This window comes from Rhinolophus sinicus, chromosome 18, assembly GCF_057876585.1.
Source record: "Rhinolophus sinicus isolate RSI-liver-muscle chromosome 18, RSI-T2T, whole genome shotgun sequence".
In the NCBI taxonomy this organism is placed as follows: Eukaryota; Metazoa; Chordata; class Mammalia; order Chiroptera; family Rhinolophidae; genus Rhinolophus; species Rhinolophus sinicus.
Genome location: NC_142518.1, coordinates 12,593,309 through 12,612,656, shown reverse-complemented (window position 1 = coordinate 12,612,656; position 19,348 = coordinate 12,593,309). Strand labels below are relative to the sequence as shown.

The following is a 19,348-nucleotide window of genomic DNA, read 5'->3' as shown; positions in this document are numbered from 1 at the left end:
ATCTCTTTTAACAATAGCACATTATCCAGAATCGTGGGTAATTCTGAATAACAGTACTCCTCAGACAACTTAGTAGGACATTTTATTCGTCTGTCATAAAAGGAGCCTGTTACTTGTATAAGTTTTGGTACCTTGAGCTTTGATAGGATTCCGTTCCTAAGGATGGCTGATTCTTCTGGGGAATATGGTACTCTGCGTGGGGCTGAGGAATTGGATTTTCTTTTCCATGTGTCAGTGATGGAATCATTTAAGTGTTGAGAGGGACCAGATTCACGGAGTGGTCTAAAATCACCAACTAGCTTTCCATTTACAAGACCAATGAGTAGAATGATGCTCAAAAGCTACCTATGGCTTTTTGAAATTCCAGCTTAAAAGCAGCTATGGCAAAAACTTTGATGGTGGAAAGAAGTACCAATTTTGCATAAGTAAAGGTTTATGGTCGCCTAGCTATAATAAAAGGATCACAGAGATCTTGCTTGATGGAATTATGAAACAACGCTTAGAATGTTAAAGCTCCAAAGTAAGCTATAAAAGCCAGATGACTGTCCTCTGTCCCTGTAGCACCAAGCTGTACAGTGGCTAGATTTGGCCTTAGTTTAGGTGAATAAATGTCTTGGTTTTGAAAGACTTTTCTTCAACAAGAGAGTTGTTGTATGTTGGCTGCTGGACACCCACAGTACAGACACATTCCCTACGTAAAGGGAACTTCCATGCATGAGAAATGACTTCAGTTGTAAACCAGGGGAGGTACATACACCTCAAAATGGAAAAATATTCCACCAAAGACTCCACCAGAATCGGCCAAACAAAGAGTGGAGTGAATTTTCATTCATTGTTTATGATACAAATATACGTATATCAACAGGCATGTATGAGTATGTATATATGTATGTATTAATGGCACTTTTTTTAGTACCTTAATTGACAATGACTTATATCCTCCTCTTTGGAAGCCACCTATTAGCTTGGCACTAAGCAGCAAGAGGGGCTCTGATATGACGAGGAGTTATTTAAAGACATAAAACCCCCAATAATTTATCTTGTAATTAGCATCCCTAAGGAGAAAAAAAATTCACAAAGAAAACACATGTATAATTCATTATCTCATATCACATTTCCCAAGTAATTGGCTTGAGGAGGAATGAATTTTGCATTGCAAAGTAATGCAGGGGTGTTTGGGGAATAATAAAGAAGGGGGTCTCATTTGGGGCAGGAAATTCCCCTGCATATAATTACTCTTTGCAAAACACAGCAGTTCTGTAAAGAAATCTCAGCCGGTTGGTGCAGAACTCTGCTTGGGTGCAAGTGGTTGCAGTGAGACTTTTCCACGCAGATGCCCGGAAGTGATCGGAGCCTGGAAGGAGAGCCAAGGGCTTTGGGCAATTCTTGGCCTGAAGTGCTGCCCCCCTGTCTTCCTCTCAAGGGTGTTCCCATGTGTGTTGTGTGTAAACTGGCTAGAGTAGGAGGAAGAGCCATTATGACCAGGGTCAGCCCCCTTTGCTTTTATTTTCTTAACAGCTTTATTGGTTTCTAGGAAATTATCCTAGATATGCAGCCATGGCTTGTGGCTAGGTTTTGAACGTTTCCATCACCCCCAAAAAGGTCCCGGTGCCATCTTGTAGTCAGTTCCTGTTTCCACCCAGCCCCAGGCAGCCACTGATGTACTCTCTGTTTGCATAGATTTGTCTGCTCTGGAGATTTCGTAGAAAGGGAGATACAGTGTGTGGTCCTTTGCATCAAGCTTCTTACACTGCACGTAATCTTTTCGAGGTTCACCTGTGCTGTAGCCTGTGTCGGCACTTGGTTCCTTTTCCAGCTGAATACTATTCCGTCATGTGGCTAGACCACATTCTTATCAGTTAGTGATCAGTGGGATGACTGCCGCTTTTTGGCTCTTGTTAATGAAATGGCTGTGAAGAGCCACATCAAAACCTTTGTGGGGACATGTTTTCATTCCTCTTGGGTAGATATGGAGACGTGGAACTCAGGACAGGAACTCTGTCCTGGTACATGGCTGTAAACATCTTTGTTTACAACTTTGGGCTCAACCATTTGCTAGCTGTGTGAGCTTTGGCATGTTACTTAACCTCTCTGTGCATCAGTTTCTTCATAAGTAAAACAGAGATGCACACAGTACCTACTTCATAGGGCTTTTAAGAGGATAAAATGAGTTAATATTGAGGAAGTGCTTTGAGCAGTACCTGACTCACAGCAAGTGTGACTGAAGTATTTGTTAATTAAATAAAAAAGAACTAATTTGCACATAGAAGGTATGGGTTATTAGAACTGGCAGGAGCCTTTGAGAGAATCAAGTTTATGGGCATAATTAACATGTTAAACTTGTTGGACTCAGAGGGTGTCGTCATAACAGCCATTTTATTTTATGTCCCACTGCCGTTTACATCCTGCCCAGGGCACCAGTCCCTTCCTGTGACTTTTCCAGCCACCCTTAGATAACAAAGAAAAAGTCTTAATGGCACTTTGAAAAGCAGACACAGTCTGAACGCAGTACTTGGAAGGATTCAGGCCACTAGACTCATCCCTGCGCTGGTCCTCACTGAAAGGGCACACTCCTCTCCGCTGTCTCTGCTGCTCCAGCAGCAGGCAGCACCGGAGTCGGGGTGTCCACTTTTTCTCCCCCCCTCACCTATTCCTTCTGCACCAGCTGCAGGAGGAAAGGCAAGGCCACCCCACATTGTCACTTGACTAGCACTGTTCTAAGCTGCCTTTATGTGCTATTACTATTAACACTTCCACGTAGATCCCTCTGAATATACCTCTCATGGCATGGGCAGGGGCCTGTCCTTTAGCTGACTACCCCCTTGCCACCCCCACCCAATCTTTTACCCCTTACATTATATTCACCCCTTCATTTTTTCTTGCTGCAGGATCCAGGCTCAGGAAGACTACCTTTGGTCAGGATTCCTTTTTAAAAGACCCTAAAGCAGTATTTCAACAACAGGTCCCATATCTGATATCTGGGGTTTGTGCATCTTTTACTCACTGTCAAGAGTGCGTGGCAATATTCCCAGACCCTGTGGCCCCCACGCTGTTGCTATAAGCTGCTTTTGTTCCCATGGGAACCAGCCATCTGTGTAGCTTACCTGCTGGGGACACATACATACAAGTGGAGCTCCGAGTGGGTCCCTGAGGAGCCCACAAAGGCTTTGGGTTATGAGGAAGTGGGGTCCCCTCCCACCAGGCCCATCCCTTGGGCAGGGTAACTGGGATGGCCCCCAGGGCCATTACGAGCTGCACCTTACTTCTCATTTCTATAATTCGTTAATATTAAATTTTGAAACTTCGGGCTCTAATGCAATCTTGAGGGGCCCATGAAAGATGCCAACATGTGTGGCCTCCTTTCAAGTGCAATTATGCTAAGTGGATTATACCCCCTACTTCCCTAATGCGAGAGGGTAGACCTCTCAGCACAACTCTCTCTAAAGAGGTCACTTTCAACACCAGCCCCCCTCCAGTCTCTACTTTCTCAACCCTTTGAACCCCTTGATCTGGGTGGGAGGGCCCTGGGGTAAGGGCCCATGAGTTGTGTAACCACTTGTCGAGACCCCCATAGAAGCGTGCAGCAGAGAGTGGGTCTCTCTCACCTCTTGCCTTGGTATATGGATCAGATCTTGGCACCTCAGTCAAAACTTCTAAACTTTTGTCCTATGCCATGTGTTTTCTTTGTTGGGAATTTGAAAATCTTGCTTGGACAATTATCCAGGACTGCCCACTGGATTTCATGTCCCAAAGGGGCTGGGCCAGTGCCTGTGGGTCTCCTGGTCACCTTGTTCTGAACTCTGTACCTTTGTGTAGGTATCAGTTGAGAGCCATGGCTGGGCAGCTGATGGTGAGCAGTGTGTGGGCACACCTGGGGGGTGCAGTTTAGGGATGGCAGGAAGCCCTTTAGAGAACCATATTTAAGGCAAGCAAATTTTCCATGATTTCTGCATTATGCCCCCATGGCATCTTCACTTGGTCTTCTCGACAGAAGCCAGCCTTGGACACAGTCCCTTGACTGTTTGAAATACTCATGTGGACCCATCTCTCTGTGTTGGTTGTTTACTGTGAACGTATGGTTTCTCTGAGTGCAGTGGTAAATAAAATTGAGCACCCAGTTTTTCACTGTTGCTCTATATCTCCAGTCATATGGAAACAAGTCGTATTATGGCTTTGGAAATCCTTGCATCAGCTGCTCTTATTCAGGCAGCTTTTATTTTCACTTGTGCTTCTCCGGGATTCAGTGCATAGATCACCAGTGTCCAAATGTGGAGACAAGACTTGGCTTCTAGCTTGAGCTTTCTAGCTTGAGCAAATCCCCTGGCTTCTCTGAGCCTCCTCGGGTGTGTCCTTATTTCCTCGGGTGTGAAATAAGAATGACAGGAGATAGTATCTCCTCTGCCTGACCTTATGGAGTTGTGAGAGTCAGACAGACAACGTAACGTGGAGACTCCTGGTAAGCCGCTGAGTGCCAAGCAGAAGTCGATGCTGTGGCCAGCAGCCTCTGTGGTGCCTCCCACTGATCACCACATCCTGGTATTCACAGCCCGTGTAATTTCCTCCCCTCAAATGCAGGTTGGACTTAGTGACTTGCCTCCAATGAATCAAATAAGGTTGAGTGGTGGCGTTGACCTGGAGGCTATGTCAGTAAAGGCAGTGGGGACTCCCTCTTGCTCGCTCTCGGATCACTTGCTCTGGGGGAAGATATGTCTTGAGCGGCCCTATGGAAGATCCCACCTGGTAAGAAACCGAAGCCTCTTCTCAACTCCCACACGAGTGAGTGGGCTTGCAGGTGGATCCTCCAGCCCCAGTCGAGCCTTCAGATGACTGCAGTCCCCACTGACATCTTGGCTGCGACCTAATGATAGACCCTGGGCAAGATCCACCCAGCCCAGATGTCCCTGGATTCTGACACTTAGAAACTGTGTGAGATCATAACTGTTGTTTTAAGCTGCTAAAGTTTGGGGGAATTTATTATGTAGCAATAAATAACTAATATGGATGTCATTGCTAAGTCCTTGCCTTTAGAAATGTTGGTGTTCACTATGGTTCCATATAAAGAAAATCTCCCATTTTATCATTAAGCAGAGTAATCCTTCAATTATGAAACAGTTGTACTAAGGTGGGCAGTTATTCGACCAGGGCCAACAAGCTATTGCAATGTGGTTTTAGTACTATTTTCTACTGTTGTGTAACTTTGTAAGTTTATTCTCTTGCTCTTTGAAGAATTAATTTTTAGTGATTGCATTAGTCAGGGTCCAGGCAGGAAAATTGAAATCGCCCCAGCTCTTTTTACAGAGAGAATTTAATAGAAAGAACTGTTTACTGAGACTGAAGCCTACAGCCCTAGGGGCTTGGGGGAGCACAGCAGAAGGGGATTCGAACCTCTCAGGAGGGGGTGCCTTTGGGCTGGAGCAGGTAACTCTAAGGGGGCATGATGAAGCTGGTACTGGGAGTATCAAGGGGGATCATAAAAACTAGAAACTGGAGCCAAGTGCTGCCACTGGAACCAACAGGGGGTGCAAAGCAAAGCTTGCTCAGAGGCACAGCGAGCCCACAGGAAGGATCAAGTAACCGCTCCTTCCTCCTTCCTTCCAGGCTCTCTCACTGTCTAGCGCCGCCCAGTGGCAGATCCTAACAGGGAGCAGCAGGCAAAGCAGAAAGATGGTTTGCAGAGCCCCAGACCCAGCATCACGGAGCAGAACTGAGAGATAATAGCTTAAGAAAAAGCACAGTGTCAAATCTTTCCTCAGTTGATGAATTATGGATTAGTTAGAAGACACATTCCCTGCCAAGGCCTCTCTCTCTGCTCTTCACAGCAGCAGGGGATATTGTGTCGCTGGAAGTTCCCTTCCTGGGGCTCTGAGCTTGCCTAATAATGCAACAAGTACTATGAGCTTTCCTCTTGCCCAACCCTGCAACCAACTGAACACTTTGCCACTGCCACTGGGCTTTCAGTTGGGAGACCAGAGATGTCATTTCTGCCCTGCTGTTCGGTTGCATTCACTGATCCAACCTGATTTATATTTAACTTTAAATGAGTAAGAATTAAATAAACATTTAAAATTTTTAAGTTAAAATTCATTTCTTCGGTCTCACCAGCCACATTTCAAGGGCTTACCAGTCATGTAGCTGGTGGCCGTCATAATGAACTGTGCAGAATAGAATATTTCCTTTACTGCAGAACATTTTGTTGGTCAGAGGTTTCCTAGAGCCTTTCAAAGGCTCATAGGAAGGGAAAATGCTAATAAGACATTAGATCTTCAAGAGGAGGAGGTAGCAGGCAGCATCTCCACATTTTTTTTTCACCACTAAGCCCTTTGTTTTCATTTCTCAGGACTCAGGAAAGCCTCTCTGGTTGTGTGATCTTGAGACAGGCCTCGAATGTCTCCGGGCATCAGTGTTCTCTATTCGCACCTTGGCCAGTGTCCTCTCCGAGTTTGCTGTGTAGTATAAACCTCATTGCCAGCACATAACGTCTGCTGTTGTTGTGTGTACACTTCCCCTTTCCTGAGGCTTAGTTTCAAGGAAAACCAAAGATTTCACTCGCGGAGCCCTTGATTGTCCTTCCTGTCCCATCTCTCCAACAGTCCTTCAACAACCCCTTCTCCCTGTGCCCTGTCTGATCACCACCTTCCCTGTGACAACCTCTGGCGGCTCATGACCCACAGGAGGAAGTCCAAAGCCAGACCCTTCGGAACACACAGCTTGCCATTGGACTGCACCTACCGTGTTTCCCCGAAAATAAGACCGGGTCTTATATTAATTTTTGCTCCAAAAGACGCATTAGGGCTTATGTTCAGGGGATGTCATCCTGAAAACTCACACTAGGGCTTATTTTCTGATTAGGTCTTATTTTCGGGGAAACACGGTAGGTCACTGCCTCCTTCGTTCTTCCTGGCCCCTGTCCTGTGTCAGACATCGCTGTGGCTCCCTGAACTCACTCAGTACTTCCCACCTGTGGGCCTTTGCTCAAGCTCTTCCCCTTGCCTGGAAGTCCTCCCATCCTTTTGTCTACTTCTTTGACCTTCATGGCAGGAGTCTGGTTCACTGGCAGTCCCAGCTGCCGCCCCTTTGGATCTGCCACCATGTGCATGGCAGTCATGCTTTGCCCTGACTATTCGTCGCCAATGACTGAGCATGGTGGGGGTACTAGAATGAATGTGGGACTCTTCCATTGGGCAACTTTTGGGCAGGGGCTCCCTGCTGGTCTGGCTGAAGCTATCTCAGAGCTGCTCTGCCATCTGAGACTCTTCCTACCCAATTCTTCTGTCCCCCTCTCCTTTTCGAGACCTTTATCCTTCACACACCTTTTCCCAATAAATCTCGCAAAGGCCTAATCCCATCATGGCATTTACTTCTCAGAGACCCAAACTGACCCAGCCATAGCTTTCCCTGACTTGAACCAGGCAGAATCAACCACTTGCCTTCCATATTCTTGGCGCCCTCTGTGCACACCTCTGTTACAGCACTTACTATATTTTGCCATCACCACTGCCACCGCTGCCATTATCATCACCATCATCATCGTCTGTCTCCTCCTCTAGGCAGCTCCTGAAGGTCAGGCACTGTGTTTTTAGCCTTTCTGTGTGCCTGTATCTGGTGTGCATTAATATGTACTTATTGAATTGGGCCCGTTTATCCTTCAAGGGGCTGAGCAATCCTCTTTCAACATTAGTATTATAGGAAGTCATGTCTCAGGTCAAAGAAAAGATACAACGACATCATTTACACCTGAGAGCAGGCCCCATCTGTCATTAATATGAGAGTTTACCTGTTTGCTAACGGTCTGCTTCGTTTTTAAGCAACAGGGAGCCCACCATCTTTGTTTTCCTTTTCTCCCAATAGGCACTCTGCAGTACATGGCACCTGAGATTATCGATCAAGGACCTCGCGGGTATGGTGCCCCGGCTGACATCTGGTCCCTGGGCTGCACCATCATTGAGATGGCCACTAGCAGGCCTCCGTTCCATGAGCTCGGCGAGCCGCAGGCAGCAATGTTCAAAGTAAGATATGTTTGGTCATTTAGGGTGCTGGTGCTGGGGACATGTCATTACAATCAAAATCTCCTCCCAATCCAGAAACCTCTTCACAGAGGTAGAAGAGAAAGGAAAGTTTTATTACTGAATAAGCGTTAAATCAGAATGTGATATGCGTCATAGGCAATCTGCTAAGAGATTGCAAAGACAGAAAGAACTCTCATCCTTTTTTTGAACCAAGCAGTACAACCCTCTCCATCTGTGATCTCAAGAGGAATGCTACCTAGTCCTCAGGTGCAAGGACTGGACAGCACCATTGGTCACAGTAGCTCACCTGAGATTCATTGGGGTGACCATCTGTGTTAGCTAACGGACTTTACCCAAAGGGAAAATAACCCCAAATCTTTAAAACAGAAGGTAGTTTTAGAGCAAGGCACCACCGAAGCGGGGCTCCTACCCTCCCACAGAAACCAAGAGATAGGGGGTGCTATCTTCCGGGATGATGACATTCAAAGAGATGGCTCCCAGGTCCTTGAGAAAGACATTCCTGGCAAGAGGCTTATTTCGCTTTTAAAAATACTGACATAAATCTCAAAGAGACAAAGAATGTATGAGTTTCTAAAGTAAATGCTGTAAGAAAAGAGGAGGCATCTCTTCCCTTATTTTCAGCAGGGAGAAGTAAGCCTCTTATTTTGACTCTGTATTTGCCCTTACACTGGGTAATGCCCGAAGGCCACGTGTGTCTGTCTTTGGAGAGCAGGTTTCTGACTGGGTTTGGGAGAGGTGGGATTTTGGGTATGTCATGATGTTTCCTTTGTCTTCTAAAAAGCCTCCCAGGGCTAAGAGGAGGGGCAACCCCTGCACAGTTGGTCACTGTGGCTGGGGCATTTACCGCTGGGCCTGCTCCCTTAGGAAGGGACTTTCTTACTGGAGAGACTGATGCCAGGACAGCCCTCTGTGTCCAAGGTTAAGCTCAGGTCTACAGCATCTGGCTCTGTACACTTGGAAAAGCTGAAGAGGGCTGTAGCCCTACGAGTCCGTTACCAGCACTGACCTTCCGTGAGCCTTTTTGTTCTCCCCAAGGCTAAGAAGGAAGAGAGGGGGTTGCAAAAGGCCAAATGGCCACTGCTTATGGACAACAAGGTCACAGTGCATCAAAGCAGCCTGATGGAACGTGATTCCAGAACGTAATTCCTTCCTTCCCGCTTCTCTGCCAGGCATGGCAGCCTCTCAACCTGCCTGCATCTTTACCAGGCTTCCAGCCTCAGCCTCTTTGGCACAAAGAACTCAAAGGCACGAGTGCAGGTTTCTGCCCATGAGCCCAGTGTGCTGTGTGTGTGGCGGCTGCTGTCTCCGGCCTGGCCCCTGCAGAAGGTTCTCAGCGCTTCCCACCCTCGCAGCCCGTCAGGCAGCTCCAAGCCAAGACCTCAGGTCGACAAGTATGTTTTGGCACCTGCAATCCCAACAAGACACTGAGCACCAGGGATGGAGGACAGCAGCGACCTTCCCCAGCCCTTTCATGTCTGTCCATGATGGAGCCACCTGGGGCCGTTGAAGGTCTTACCTGCCGCTGCAGTCACAGGCCTCAGAATAAATAGTGGCTGGTGCTGAGAAAAACAGGAGGGCCCACCTGAGAGCCATGGATGTCTGCGTGTTGATCTACTGCCAACTTCCTGCAACACTCAGGAAGCCTGTCTGGAGGCTGCGACTTGCTCAGTTCATCCATAGGGCATGAGTCGCTCCCCCACCCCCCCCCCCCGCCCTCCAGTTCTGGTTAGCTAATTAGTTATACACAGTCTTTGAAAATATTGTGAGATTTTTGGATGGCATGTAAGGTCAGTTTACATTGCAACCTAGAAAGCTACTATTAAATAAATAATGTCCCCTGTGTTCTCTTTGCAAAGACTGTAGAAATTATTTCTGGGATCTCTAGAATCCTTCAGAAAAGTTTCAAGACACTTTTGGGCAGTTCCTGAAACAAAAGGAACTGTTTTTCCCCCAAAGGGGCTTTCACAGGTTCAATTATGTGCTCCAAGAAAGAGATGTTGGAGTTCTACCTGGTACCTCAGAAGATGACCTTATTTGGAAATAGGATCTTTACAGAGCTATTCAAGTCATCCTTCAATCTGTCACACTGGACCTAATCCAGTATGACTGGCGTCCTTATAAAAAGCGGAAGTTTGGGCGGAGATAGGCTCTCACAGAGAGAAGACCATGTGAAGAGACACAGAAAGAAGGCCCTGGGAGAGCCAAGGCGGAGACTGGAGTGATGCATCTACAAGCCAAGGAACGAACGCCAAGCGCTGCCCGCCACCAGCAGACCCTGGGAAGACGAGAGGCAGCGTCCTCCCTGACAGCCCTCGGAGGGACACGTGGCTGTGCTGACACCTGATTGCAGACTTTCAGCCTCCAGAGCTCGGAGACCACCGAGTATAGTACTGTTGTGGCAGCCCTGGAAAGCTGATACAGGGACCACTTGAGTAACAGCAAAACACTCTTAAAAGTTGTACTTGCAGGGTGCCAGGGTGCACCCCATGTTTGTTCTTTCTAAGACCCAGGGAAGAAACCACCCTTGGCCTCTTTGGGTTCTTGTCCTGAATTCTTGTCTCTGGTCCCCCTAGTGCCCTTATGTCCCCACCCCTCAGGTGAAGGGTGTCACCTATAATGTGCCCAGCACTTCAAATCTTGGGAGTTGAATTCTGTCCAGTATTTAGTGTTTTCAACATCCAAAATTCCTTTAAAAATGTTTTATTTTATTGTGGTAAGAACACTTCCCATGAGATCTTCCCTCTCAATAAACTTTTAAGTGCACAGTACCGTCTTGCTGACTCCAGGAAAGATGCTGCACAGACCTCTAGAACTTACTCATCTCGCTTAACTGAAACCTTTGGCTCACTGAATAGTAACTCCCCATTTCCCCCTCCCCCAACCCGAACTCTCGAGCTGTCCTTGCCCAGGTGGAGCAGCGTGTCGGAAAAGGTGAGTGCGTGTTGCTCAAGGGACAGAAGGCTTGTGGTTCGCTCTCTGCAGCACCCAGATCCTGCTTAGGGGAGCAAGGGAGGCCAGGCCAGCCCCCGGGGTACCAAGGAGCTGGGAATGGGGTGAATGTGGAGGCCACAAGGGCTTCCACCCCGAAAAGACGCAGGGAAGATTGCAAACTTGAACATGAGAACTCTTAAGAAGAGTTGCCCCGGATGGGCACAGTTACACAGAAGGGGTTTTGCAAGATGGGTAGGCAGGACTTGTGAAAGCATTGCCATGTCGCAGTGACATGTGACAACTCAGCCCCAACTCCTGCTCCCCTCCAGGTCACAGGGCAGAGAGCCTTTAGCAGAACAATGGTGAGCTGGCCAGAAGTGGGAGCCGAAGCAGAAATTGTAGCAGGAGCCCGAAGAGGAAAGGGCAGTGGCCCTCCTTCGGCCGGTTGTACCCCATGGGGATGAGGGCATGGGCCATGAGGTACCAGCCTCCAGGTGTGGTCTGCACGTGGTTTGCAGCTGGAGGTGGGGGATTTGGGCTGTGAATGCATAGACACCGAGGTGAGTGGGGCGTCCTCCGGGGACCCTGTGTGTCAGGGAACAGATCACAGATGCCTTTGAACCCCCTCAGTTAGAGCAGCCTGCTGGAGGCTGTGGTCCCAGCCTCATGTCAGTTATCTTCTGTGTAACAAAGCACCCCAAAATTTTAGAGGCTGAAAACAATCACTTTTTATTTCCCATGGTTCTGTGGGCTGACCGTTGGTTCTTCCACTGGTCTTGCCCAGGCTCACTCGTGTGCTGTCTTGGCTGGGACAGGATGCTCTAAGAGGCCGTCGCCCACAAGCCCCTTCACCCTGGGCGTCCTCCCTGCATGGTGGTCTCAGGGCTCTGAGAAGACTGGAGCAGAAGCTTCATGGCCTTTTAAAGCCTCGGCTCTGAAACTCCCCCCAGTCTGTTGGGCAAAGCAAAGTCCCAAGAGGCCATCAGGGGCTTGGACACGGGTGCGGGTCATTGAGGCAGTTGCTCTGCTCCATCCGCAGCCCCTAAGAGGTTGGCAGGTGCAGTGGCTTTGTATTGAAGGCATGTACATGGCCATTCACCTGAGGCCTCACCTCTCCCTCAAATGCAGGTGGGGATGTTTAAAATCCACCCAGAGATTCCTGAAGCCCTTTCAGCGGAAGCCAGAACCTTTCTTTTGTCCTGTTTTGAGCCTGACCCCCACAAACGTGTCACCGCTGCTGACCTACTCAAAGAGGGTTTCTTAAGGCAGGTGAACAAGGCCAAGAAGAACCGAATTGCTTTCAAGCCATCAGGTGAGGCCTGCTGGGACAGCCTGGTGATCCCCTGGGCCCCAGGCTTCTCTGGAGCTTAGAGTGCCAGCTCTCCAGAGCACTGAGCTTCCCCTGTGGTGTCCATTTTTGTGAAGAGTGTGTGTGTGTGTGTGGGGGGGGGATGTGCAGCAGGTGTAGGGTTGTCAAAAGCCAACCAATGAATGTCCCTCGATTTCCTGACAGGCTCACAGGGAGCTGCCAAAGTGACAGCGATGCCCCTCCTTCGTTAAAGCCTTTCCTTTGGGGACTGTGCTGTGGAGGGAGGCGACAAAAGCCCCCCCGCTCGGGTTTGGAGTCTTCTCCACCTGCAGGGCCTGGTACTTCATTTCTGGAGCCTGGCCTGTCCCCCTGTGCTGCTCCTGACCTTGTACTGCCACACTGTAGCCAAGTGACCCCTTCTAGGGTAGTAAATCCTACTGGCAATGCCATAGGCCTGGCCCCTGGAAAGGAAACCCTTTGCTCTCTTCCCTGCTGTGGATGGTCCCAGGCAGGACAGAGCTGCTCCGCATCGTGCTCTGGGAGCGTGACTCGCTATGGCAGTGTTCCCTGCAGGCTGCTTAGAAACGCACATCCCAGCCCCCCCCCCCACCCGCTGAAGCAGGAGCTACATGTCACCAGGACTCCTGGGTGTTTGTGGGCACCAGTTAGAGCAACACAGGCGTAGTGAGCCTCAGCAGCGGTCCTCTCTGAGCCTCTCCCTACTTCTCTGACATCTCCCCCACTCTGAGCCTCCCAGCGCCCCTTCTAATGCTCCATTTTCCTTCTCAGTCTTCCATATCTGAGCTCCATACTCTCCCTCAGCGCCCAACATCCCTCTCTGAGCCTCCATCCTCCCTCTCTGACTCCATCTTCCATCTCTGAGACCCCCCACCCCGAATCCTCCCTCTCTGAGCCTCCCCCAAACATCCTCCCCTTCGGAACCCCCATCCTTTCTCTGAGCCTCCCCTCTAGCTTCCTCCCTTTCTGACTCTACCTTCGCTTTCTGCGCCTCCCCCTCCTTCTCTGAGCCCCCATCTTTTTCTGAGCCTCCCCCCACAGCATCCCTCTCTGAGCCTGCCCTCCCAATGTCTGTCCCCACACAGAGGGTGCCCGGGGCACTGCCCTGGCCCTGCCCACATTGGGTGAGCCCATGGTCAACAGCGAGCTGGGCTCTGTCTCCCCGGACTTGGATGCACAGTCGAATACGTTCTTCGAGAAGGCCCGGGAGCCCAAGCACCGGCTCAGCCACCTGCTCAGGTACTGCTGGCCCCGTCCTTCTTCTGTGGGTCTGTGAGGAGTGTGCTGGCCCGGGGGCAAAAGACCTCCTAAGTCCAAACCAGATGGCCTGGCAGAGCTTTTGCTTTCTTTTTGCTTGGTCGGTTGGGCGGTAGGGTGGTGGGTGGCCAACAGTGCGAGAGGGTGGGGGCGGTGCGCTCAGTCACGGGACTCCCACCTCCGTTCCCTCCCTCACCTCCTTTCCCCGTCCATCTCCCTTCCCCTCCTACTCTCCGTTTTTGCTCCCCCTTCCCCAGTCGCCCCCTATTCTCTCTCACCTAGCACCTCCTTTCTCTCCTTCCACCTCCCCCCCCTTTTCCCTCCCTTTCCGAACACTGGTGCTACTGGGAGGGGGTTGGGGGGAGGAGGAAACACCCCGCATCCCTCCTCCATCAGCCTGCCTGCTGCAATTTCATCTGCTAGAGGGCAGGGCTGCAGGAGTCACCTCTTAACCCCTCCCCATGGGGTCCTAGCTTGGAGGCTTTGCCCAGGGGATGTAGGGGTTGTTTGTCGCCTGTGTTTGTCTTCAGTGTTCCAGATGAGAGCTCGGCCTTGGAAGACCGGAGCGCAGCCTCATCCCCTGAGGACAGGGACCCGGGCCTCTTCCTGCTGCGCAAGGACAGTGAGCGCCGCGCCATCCTGTACAAAATCCTCTGGGAGGAGCAGAACCAGGTGGCTTCCAACCTGCAGGAGTGCGTGGCGCAGGTACAGGCTGGGGGTGGGGATGGGAGTGGAGGGGGCGCATCCGGATCCCGGCACACATCCAAAGGGACCAAGGTTCCTGCTGCCCTGGAACATTTGCAGTTACAGTAATCACCATGAGTATTTCCCAGCGTCTTTCCCTCCTCCAACAAAAGAAAACAGAAAGAAAAAAAGACTCCCCTGAAACCAGTTGGTGGAACACAGCGGTGAGACCAGGCATAGATGGGTCGGTGCTGCCTCCTTGTGGGAAACCAGCCAAATGGCAGCACAAAGCCCAGGGGCTCCCAGCCTTTGCCCTGCTCTGAGAGAACAGCTACTTTAGGGAGAAAGGTTATGGATGAAAACATTGCGTTTTTAACTTCTTTTGGATGGGAAAAGTTCCTTTCAGGAAGAGACCACTGCCCTACTCTGCCCCTTCTGACAAAGCCCATTCAAGGGGGGCCTTACAGGACAGCAGAATCATTCCTAGAGGGGCTTAGTTGTGTGTGTATGGCAGCGAGAAGACAGGCCACATAACCCTCTAACAGGAAAGATGGAGGGAATTCTAGGAACAGAGACCCTGTCTCACCTGTAGCACCCACAAATCCTTTAGCAAATGTATAATGGACAATCTAGTTAATCTAGATTCCTGTAATGCTTGAATTTTCCCTTCCTCCCTGACTTACTCAGTGAAAGTGATTTTTGTGTGTGTGATCAGAGTTCTGAAGAGTTGCACCTCTCAGTTGGCCACATCAAGCAAATAATTGGGATTCTGAGGGACTTCATCCGCTCCCCAGAGCACAGGGTGATGGCATCCACGATATCAAAGCTAAAGGTGGACCTGGACTTTGACAGTTCATCCATCAGTCAGATTCACCTGATACTGTTTGGATTTCAGGATGCCGTAAGTACTCAATCTGGCCCTAGAGAACATACCAGAAGGCAGGATGCCCGCTACAGCAGTTTATAGCCAAGCGCATGGAGTTTGATTGCCATCTTCTCCCACAGTCCCCATCTCTTCTCACGTTTACACCTGAGTCCCGAGTTTCAGCAGTTCCTTCTGAACACTGAATATGCGAGTGCAGGAGCATGGGCCGATTGCATTTGACCACGGAGAGCAAGAATATAAGATTTGGGAACAAATGGCACCTGCCAGCTGACCAGGGTTGGGGTTTAAGCTTATGTATGTGTCTCCCCGAACAGATGAGTTGCTCCAAGCCCAAGACCACGTCTGGCTGAGCTTTGTGTCCCAAGCCCCCAACAGAGCCTGAGGTTCCATAGGTGCTAAGTAAGTGCTCGTTGAATAAGGACGAAGAGGCCCCATGCGGGTAGATGGATCACTGTACTCATGAGCGTAGGTCAGCGTGGAGATTCAGTCCAGAAGAAACATAAGTTGGGTAGAAACCCAGAGCACAGCGACATGGTTAACACTTTGTCTCAGAGTAGAAGCAAAATAGAATAAGAATGCGTATTTCTACCAAGTACAATGGGCCAGAAATGTGGATTTTTGTGATTTGTAGGTAAATAAAATTTTAAGGAACCACTTAATTAGGCCCCACTGGATGTTTGCAATGGACAACATCATCCGACGAGCGGTGCAGGCTGCAGTCACCATTCTCATCCCAGGTAAGTGCCTGCTTTTTGGTCAAGATGAGCTTTCAGGCTACAGAAAAGATTAGAAATGTCCTCTGCACGCAACACTTGTTGCTTTCTCGTTCCCATTTTGGCTGTATGCTTGCCTTCAATAAAGTAATGCTGCCACAGACCCTTTGGGGCTAAGATTCTGTGATTCTAAGAATTTCTTCTGGTGCTGTATTTTCATGCTCAACCCCCTCCCCGGGCAGAACTGAGAACACGTGTAGACCAAACTTGGGCTGTAAAAGGGGTCATTGATCCTACAGTGCATCCTCCTGTGTGCCCAGAAACACCTCCTGGTTGGTGGGTGATTTCGTAGCACAATCCCCTCAGAATCAGCATGTGGTAGCTGTAATCTTCGGCTTTTGTCGACTGTTAGAGCAGCTTAATACCCAAGTTGATTCTCCTTCGGTGGTGACTTGTCCTATGAAAGGAAGTTTGCAACACTTGGGTTGACACTGCCACTTCCTCTCTCGACTCTACTCCATCGCTGTCTTCTGCCTGCTCCCCTGAATGCCCTGGAGCCCAGGCTCAGCTTCCTTCCAAAAGAGGCCTGTTAATCCCCAGGACTGCACTATTCCCCACTCCAAGCAGGCAGCTTTCTGTAGAAAAAGAACACAGGCCACATTGGAAGCCTTGCTGTACCTTTTTAAAACTGTCCTCGGCTAACATCTTTAAGCCTCAGTTTCCTCACCTATAAAATGGGGATGATCATCTTTGCATATCAAAAACTGCAATAAGTCTCTTCTCCATTTACAAAGTCAAGTCCCTGGATGGAGTGTCACAGTGGCCAGGCCAGCCTCTGAATAGCCTTGTTTGCTGGCACGGGACATAAGCTACACATGGGCCTGGCTTGTTGAACGATTGTCGTTTCTTCTTACGTGATTTCTCAGAGCTCCGAACCCACTTTGAGCCCGCCTCCGAGACTGAAGCGGTAGATAAGGACCCGGATGAGGTGGAAACGGACTATCCCCCAGCAGACCCGCCTGGAAGCGAAGCACACACACTATGCGGAGACAGCACACCCACTGCAGCACTTGAGGAGGCCCAGCCCCAGCAGCTCCACCAGCAGCATCTGAGCCTCCAGCTGGGCGAGCTCAGGCAGGAGACCAGCAGGTCAGCAGGGGCGGGACAATGACCTAGAGCAGCAAAGCCACCAGTTTAGTTGAGTGCTTCACGCAGGTCTCAGCAAAGCATCTTTCCAAGGAGCTGGGCCACATGCCTTCCTTTGTGGAGTCAGGTACAGTGCCACAGGCCACACAGAAGTGAACCACACTGAAGGCGGCAGCAGCTCCTTCTTTCTTTTTGCCACATGGGGCCCCGGGCATGGCCTGGGGGTGCAGCCGGTTCAGCAGTGGACATCTGCAGCCTGCCACTGCACAAGTCGCCAAGTTGGGGACTGGTTTGCACTCTGTCGATGGCATGTGTCCCATAACCCTGACCCCACAGAATTTTTTTTTTTTTTTTTTTTTTTTTTAAGATTTTTTTTTTTTATTGGGGAAGGGGAACAGGACTTTTTCTTCAAGTCAAGTTGTTGTCCTTTCAATCTTAGTTGTGGAGGGTTCTGTTCAGATTCAAGTTGTTGTTCTGTCTTAGTTGTGGAGGGCGCAGCTCAGCTCCAGGTCCAGTTGCCGTTGCTAGTTGCAGGGGGCGCAGCCCACCATCCCTTGCGGGAGTCGAACCGGCAACCTTGTGGTTGAGAGGACATACTCCAACCAACTGAGCCATCCGGGACCTCAGCGGCAGCTCAGCTCAAGGTGCCATGTTCAATTTTAGTTGCAGGGGGCGCTGCCCACCATCCCTTGCGGGAGTCGAGGAATTGAACTGGCAACCTTGTGGTTGAGAGCCTGCACTCCAACCAACAACTGAGCCATCCGGGAGGCAGCTCAGCTCAAGGTGCCGTGTTCAATCTTAGTTGCAGGGGGCAGAGCCCACCATCCCTTGCGGGACTCGAGGAATTGAACTGGCAACCTTGTGGCTGGGAGCCCACTGGCCCATGTGGGAATCGAACCGGCAGCCTTCGGAGTTAGGAGTTAGGAGCACGGAGCTCCAACCGCCCGAGCCACCGGGCCGGCCCCCCCCACAGAATTTTTAAATTAATTGGTAGTGGTGGCAAAATGCGTCAAGTTTTAGAAATATGACAAATGTGAAAGTTGATAGTAATACTTAGCACTTCTTTAAAATGTTTTTCTGGTAAAGTTTGTAATTACCCAATTCATAAAATGTTACGTGTTCGAAGGTTATTCTTCTCCACTGTTGCTAGTATGTTTCCCTCATCTCAGAATTAGTAGTGAAATAGCAGCACCCGACTACGAGCAGCTGACAAGCCAGCCGTCAGTCCCTCCAAAGCCCCGTCCCTCCCGTCCCGGGGGTGCGGGGGAGCCTTCGCCGGCGCTGGGCAGAGCATCACGGCGGCACCTACTGCCCCGTGATGGCAGGGGAACCGCTGTCCCTGTGTGTGGGCCGGTGCCTGCCTCCTGGAAGGGTTCGCAGTAGCACTCCCACCTTCAGGCCAGCGCTTCTCCCGTCCCTCTCACCCCAAGCTGTTCCATCAGGAGCTTGGCTTCGTCCCCTGGGAGCAAAGAGCCTGACTGGTTGAGGGAGACAAGCCGAAGTTATCAGGTCACCCCAGATCATCTCTCTGGCTGAGTTCCACCAGGTGATCTTTTGGTTCATGACACATTTTGAGACAATATATAGCCACGCTCTGAGCACTGGTGTGTTTCCAAGGGGAGGAAACACAAGGAAGGTGCCCATGTGTGAGCTGAAACCTGATCACAGAACTTTGAAGAAATCAGACTGACCATTGGGGGCTGGGCCATTTCTTTTCAATCGAATGTTCAACAAATGTTTGAGTTGAATTGAATGGTGTTAGACATTCTCTGGGTGATGGCTTTTTTTTTTTCTAAAAAAACAGACTTTTGGAACACCTAGTTCAAAGAGAGAGAGAGTACCAGAATCTTCTACGGCAAACCCTAGAACAGAAAACTCAAGAATTGTATCACCTCCAGTCACAATTCAAATCTGACGGTGAGTGATCTTCCACTTGTTCTGACTTAACTGTGTGACCCCATTTAAAAGGGGGCTAATGTTCTAGTCAGCCTTGACATAGCTGAGGTTAGTCTCTGTCGAACCAGTAACACAGTAGATTCTGGAATACTAACCAATAAAAAGGAACTACTGGTAAATTCAAAAACACGGATGAATTGCAAATGCATTATTGCTAAGTGAAAGAAGTCAGATTCAAAAGGCTACATACTATAACTCCATAAATACAGAATACTTTATACAATATACTGTTAAAGGCAAAACTATAGGGTCAGAAAACAAATCAGAATGGGTGGGTGCCTGATTATAAAATAAAGACCACGAGAACTTTTTAGGGTCATGGAAATTTGTGTCTTGATTGTAGTGGCCATATGACTGTCACAGTTCACAGTGCTGCATAACTAAAGGGTGCTTTACTGTACAAATTATACCTCAGTAAACC

The 19,348-nt window shown here is 49.6% G+C and overlaps 1 protein-coding gene across 1 annotated transcript in view; it reads left to right on the top strand.

Moving 5' to 3' along the window:
* Positions 1-19,348, top strand: part of MAP3K15 (mitogen-activated protein kinase kinase kinase 15) — a 119,410-nt gene that overhangs the window by 98,289 nt on the left and 1,773 nt on the right. The window contains exons 19-26 of the mRNA XM_088795091.1: positions 7,849-8,006; positions 12,087-12,270; positions 13,371-13,524; positions 14,073-14,247; positions 14,942-15,127; positions 15,744-15,849; positions 16,752-16,974; positions 18,776-18,888. Coding sequence (XP_088651217.1) covers positions 7,849-8,006; positions 12,087-12,270; positions 13,371-13,524; positions 14,073-14,247; positions 14,942-15,127; positions 15,744-15,849; positions 16,752-16,974; positions 18,776-18,888 — 1,299 coding nt within the window. The remainder of the gene's footprint in view (positions 1-7,848; positions 8,007-12,086; positions 12,271-13,370; positions 13,525-14,072; positions 14,248-14,941; positions 15,128-15,743; positions 15,850-16,751; positions 16,975-18,775; positions 18,889-19,348) is intronic.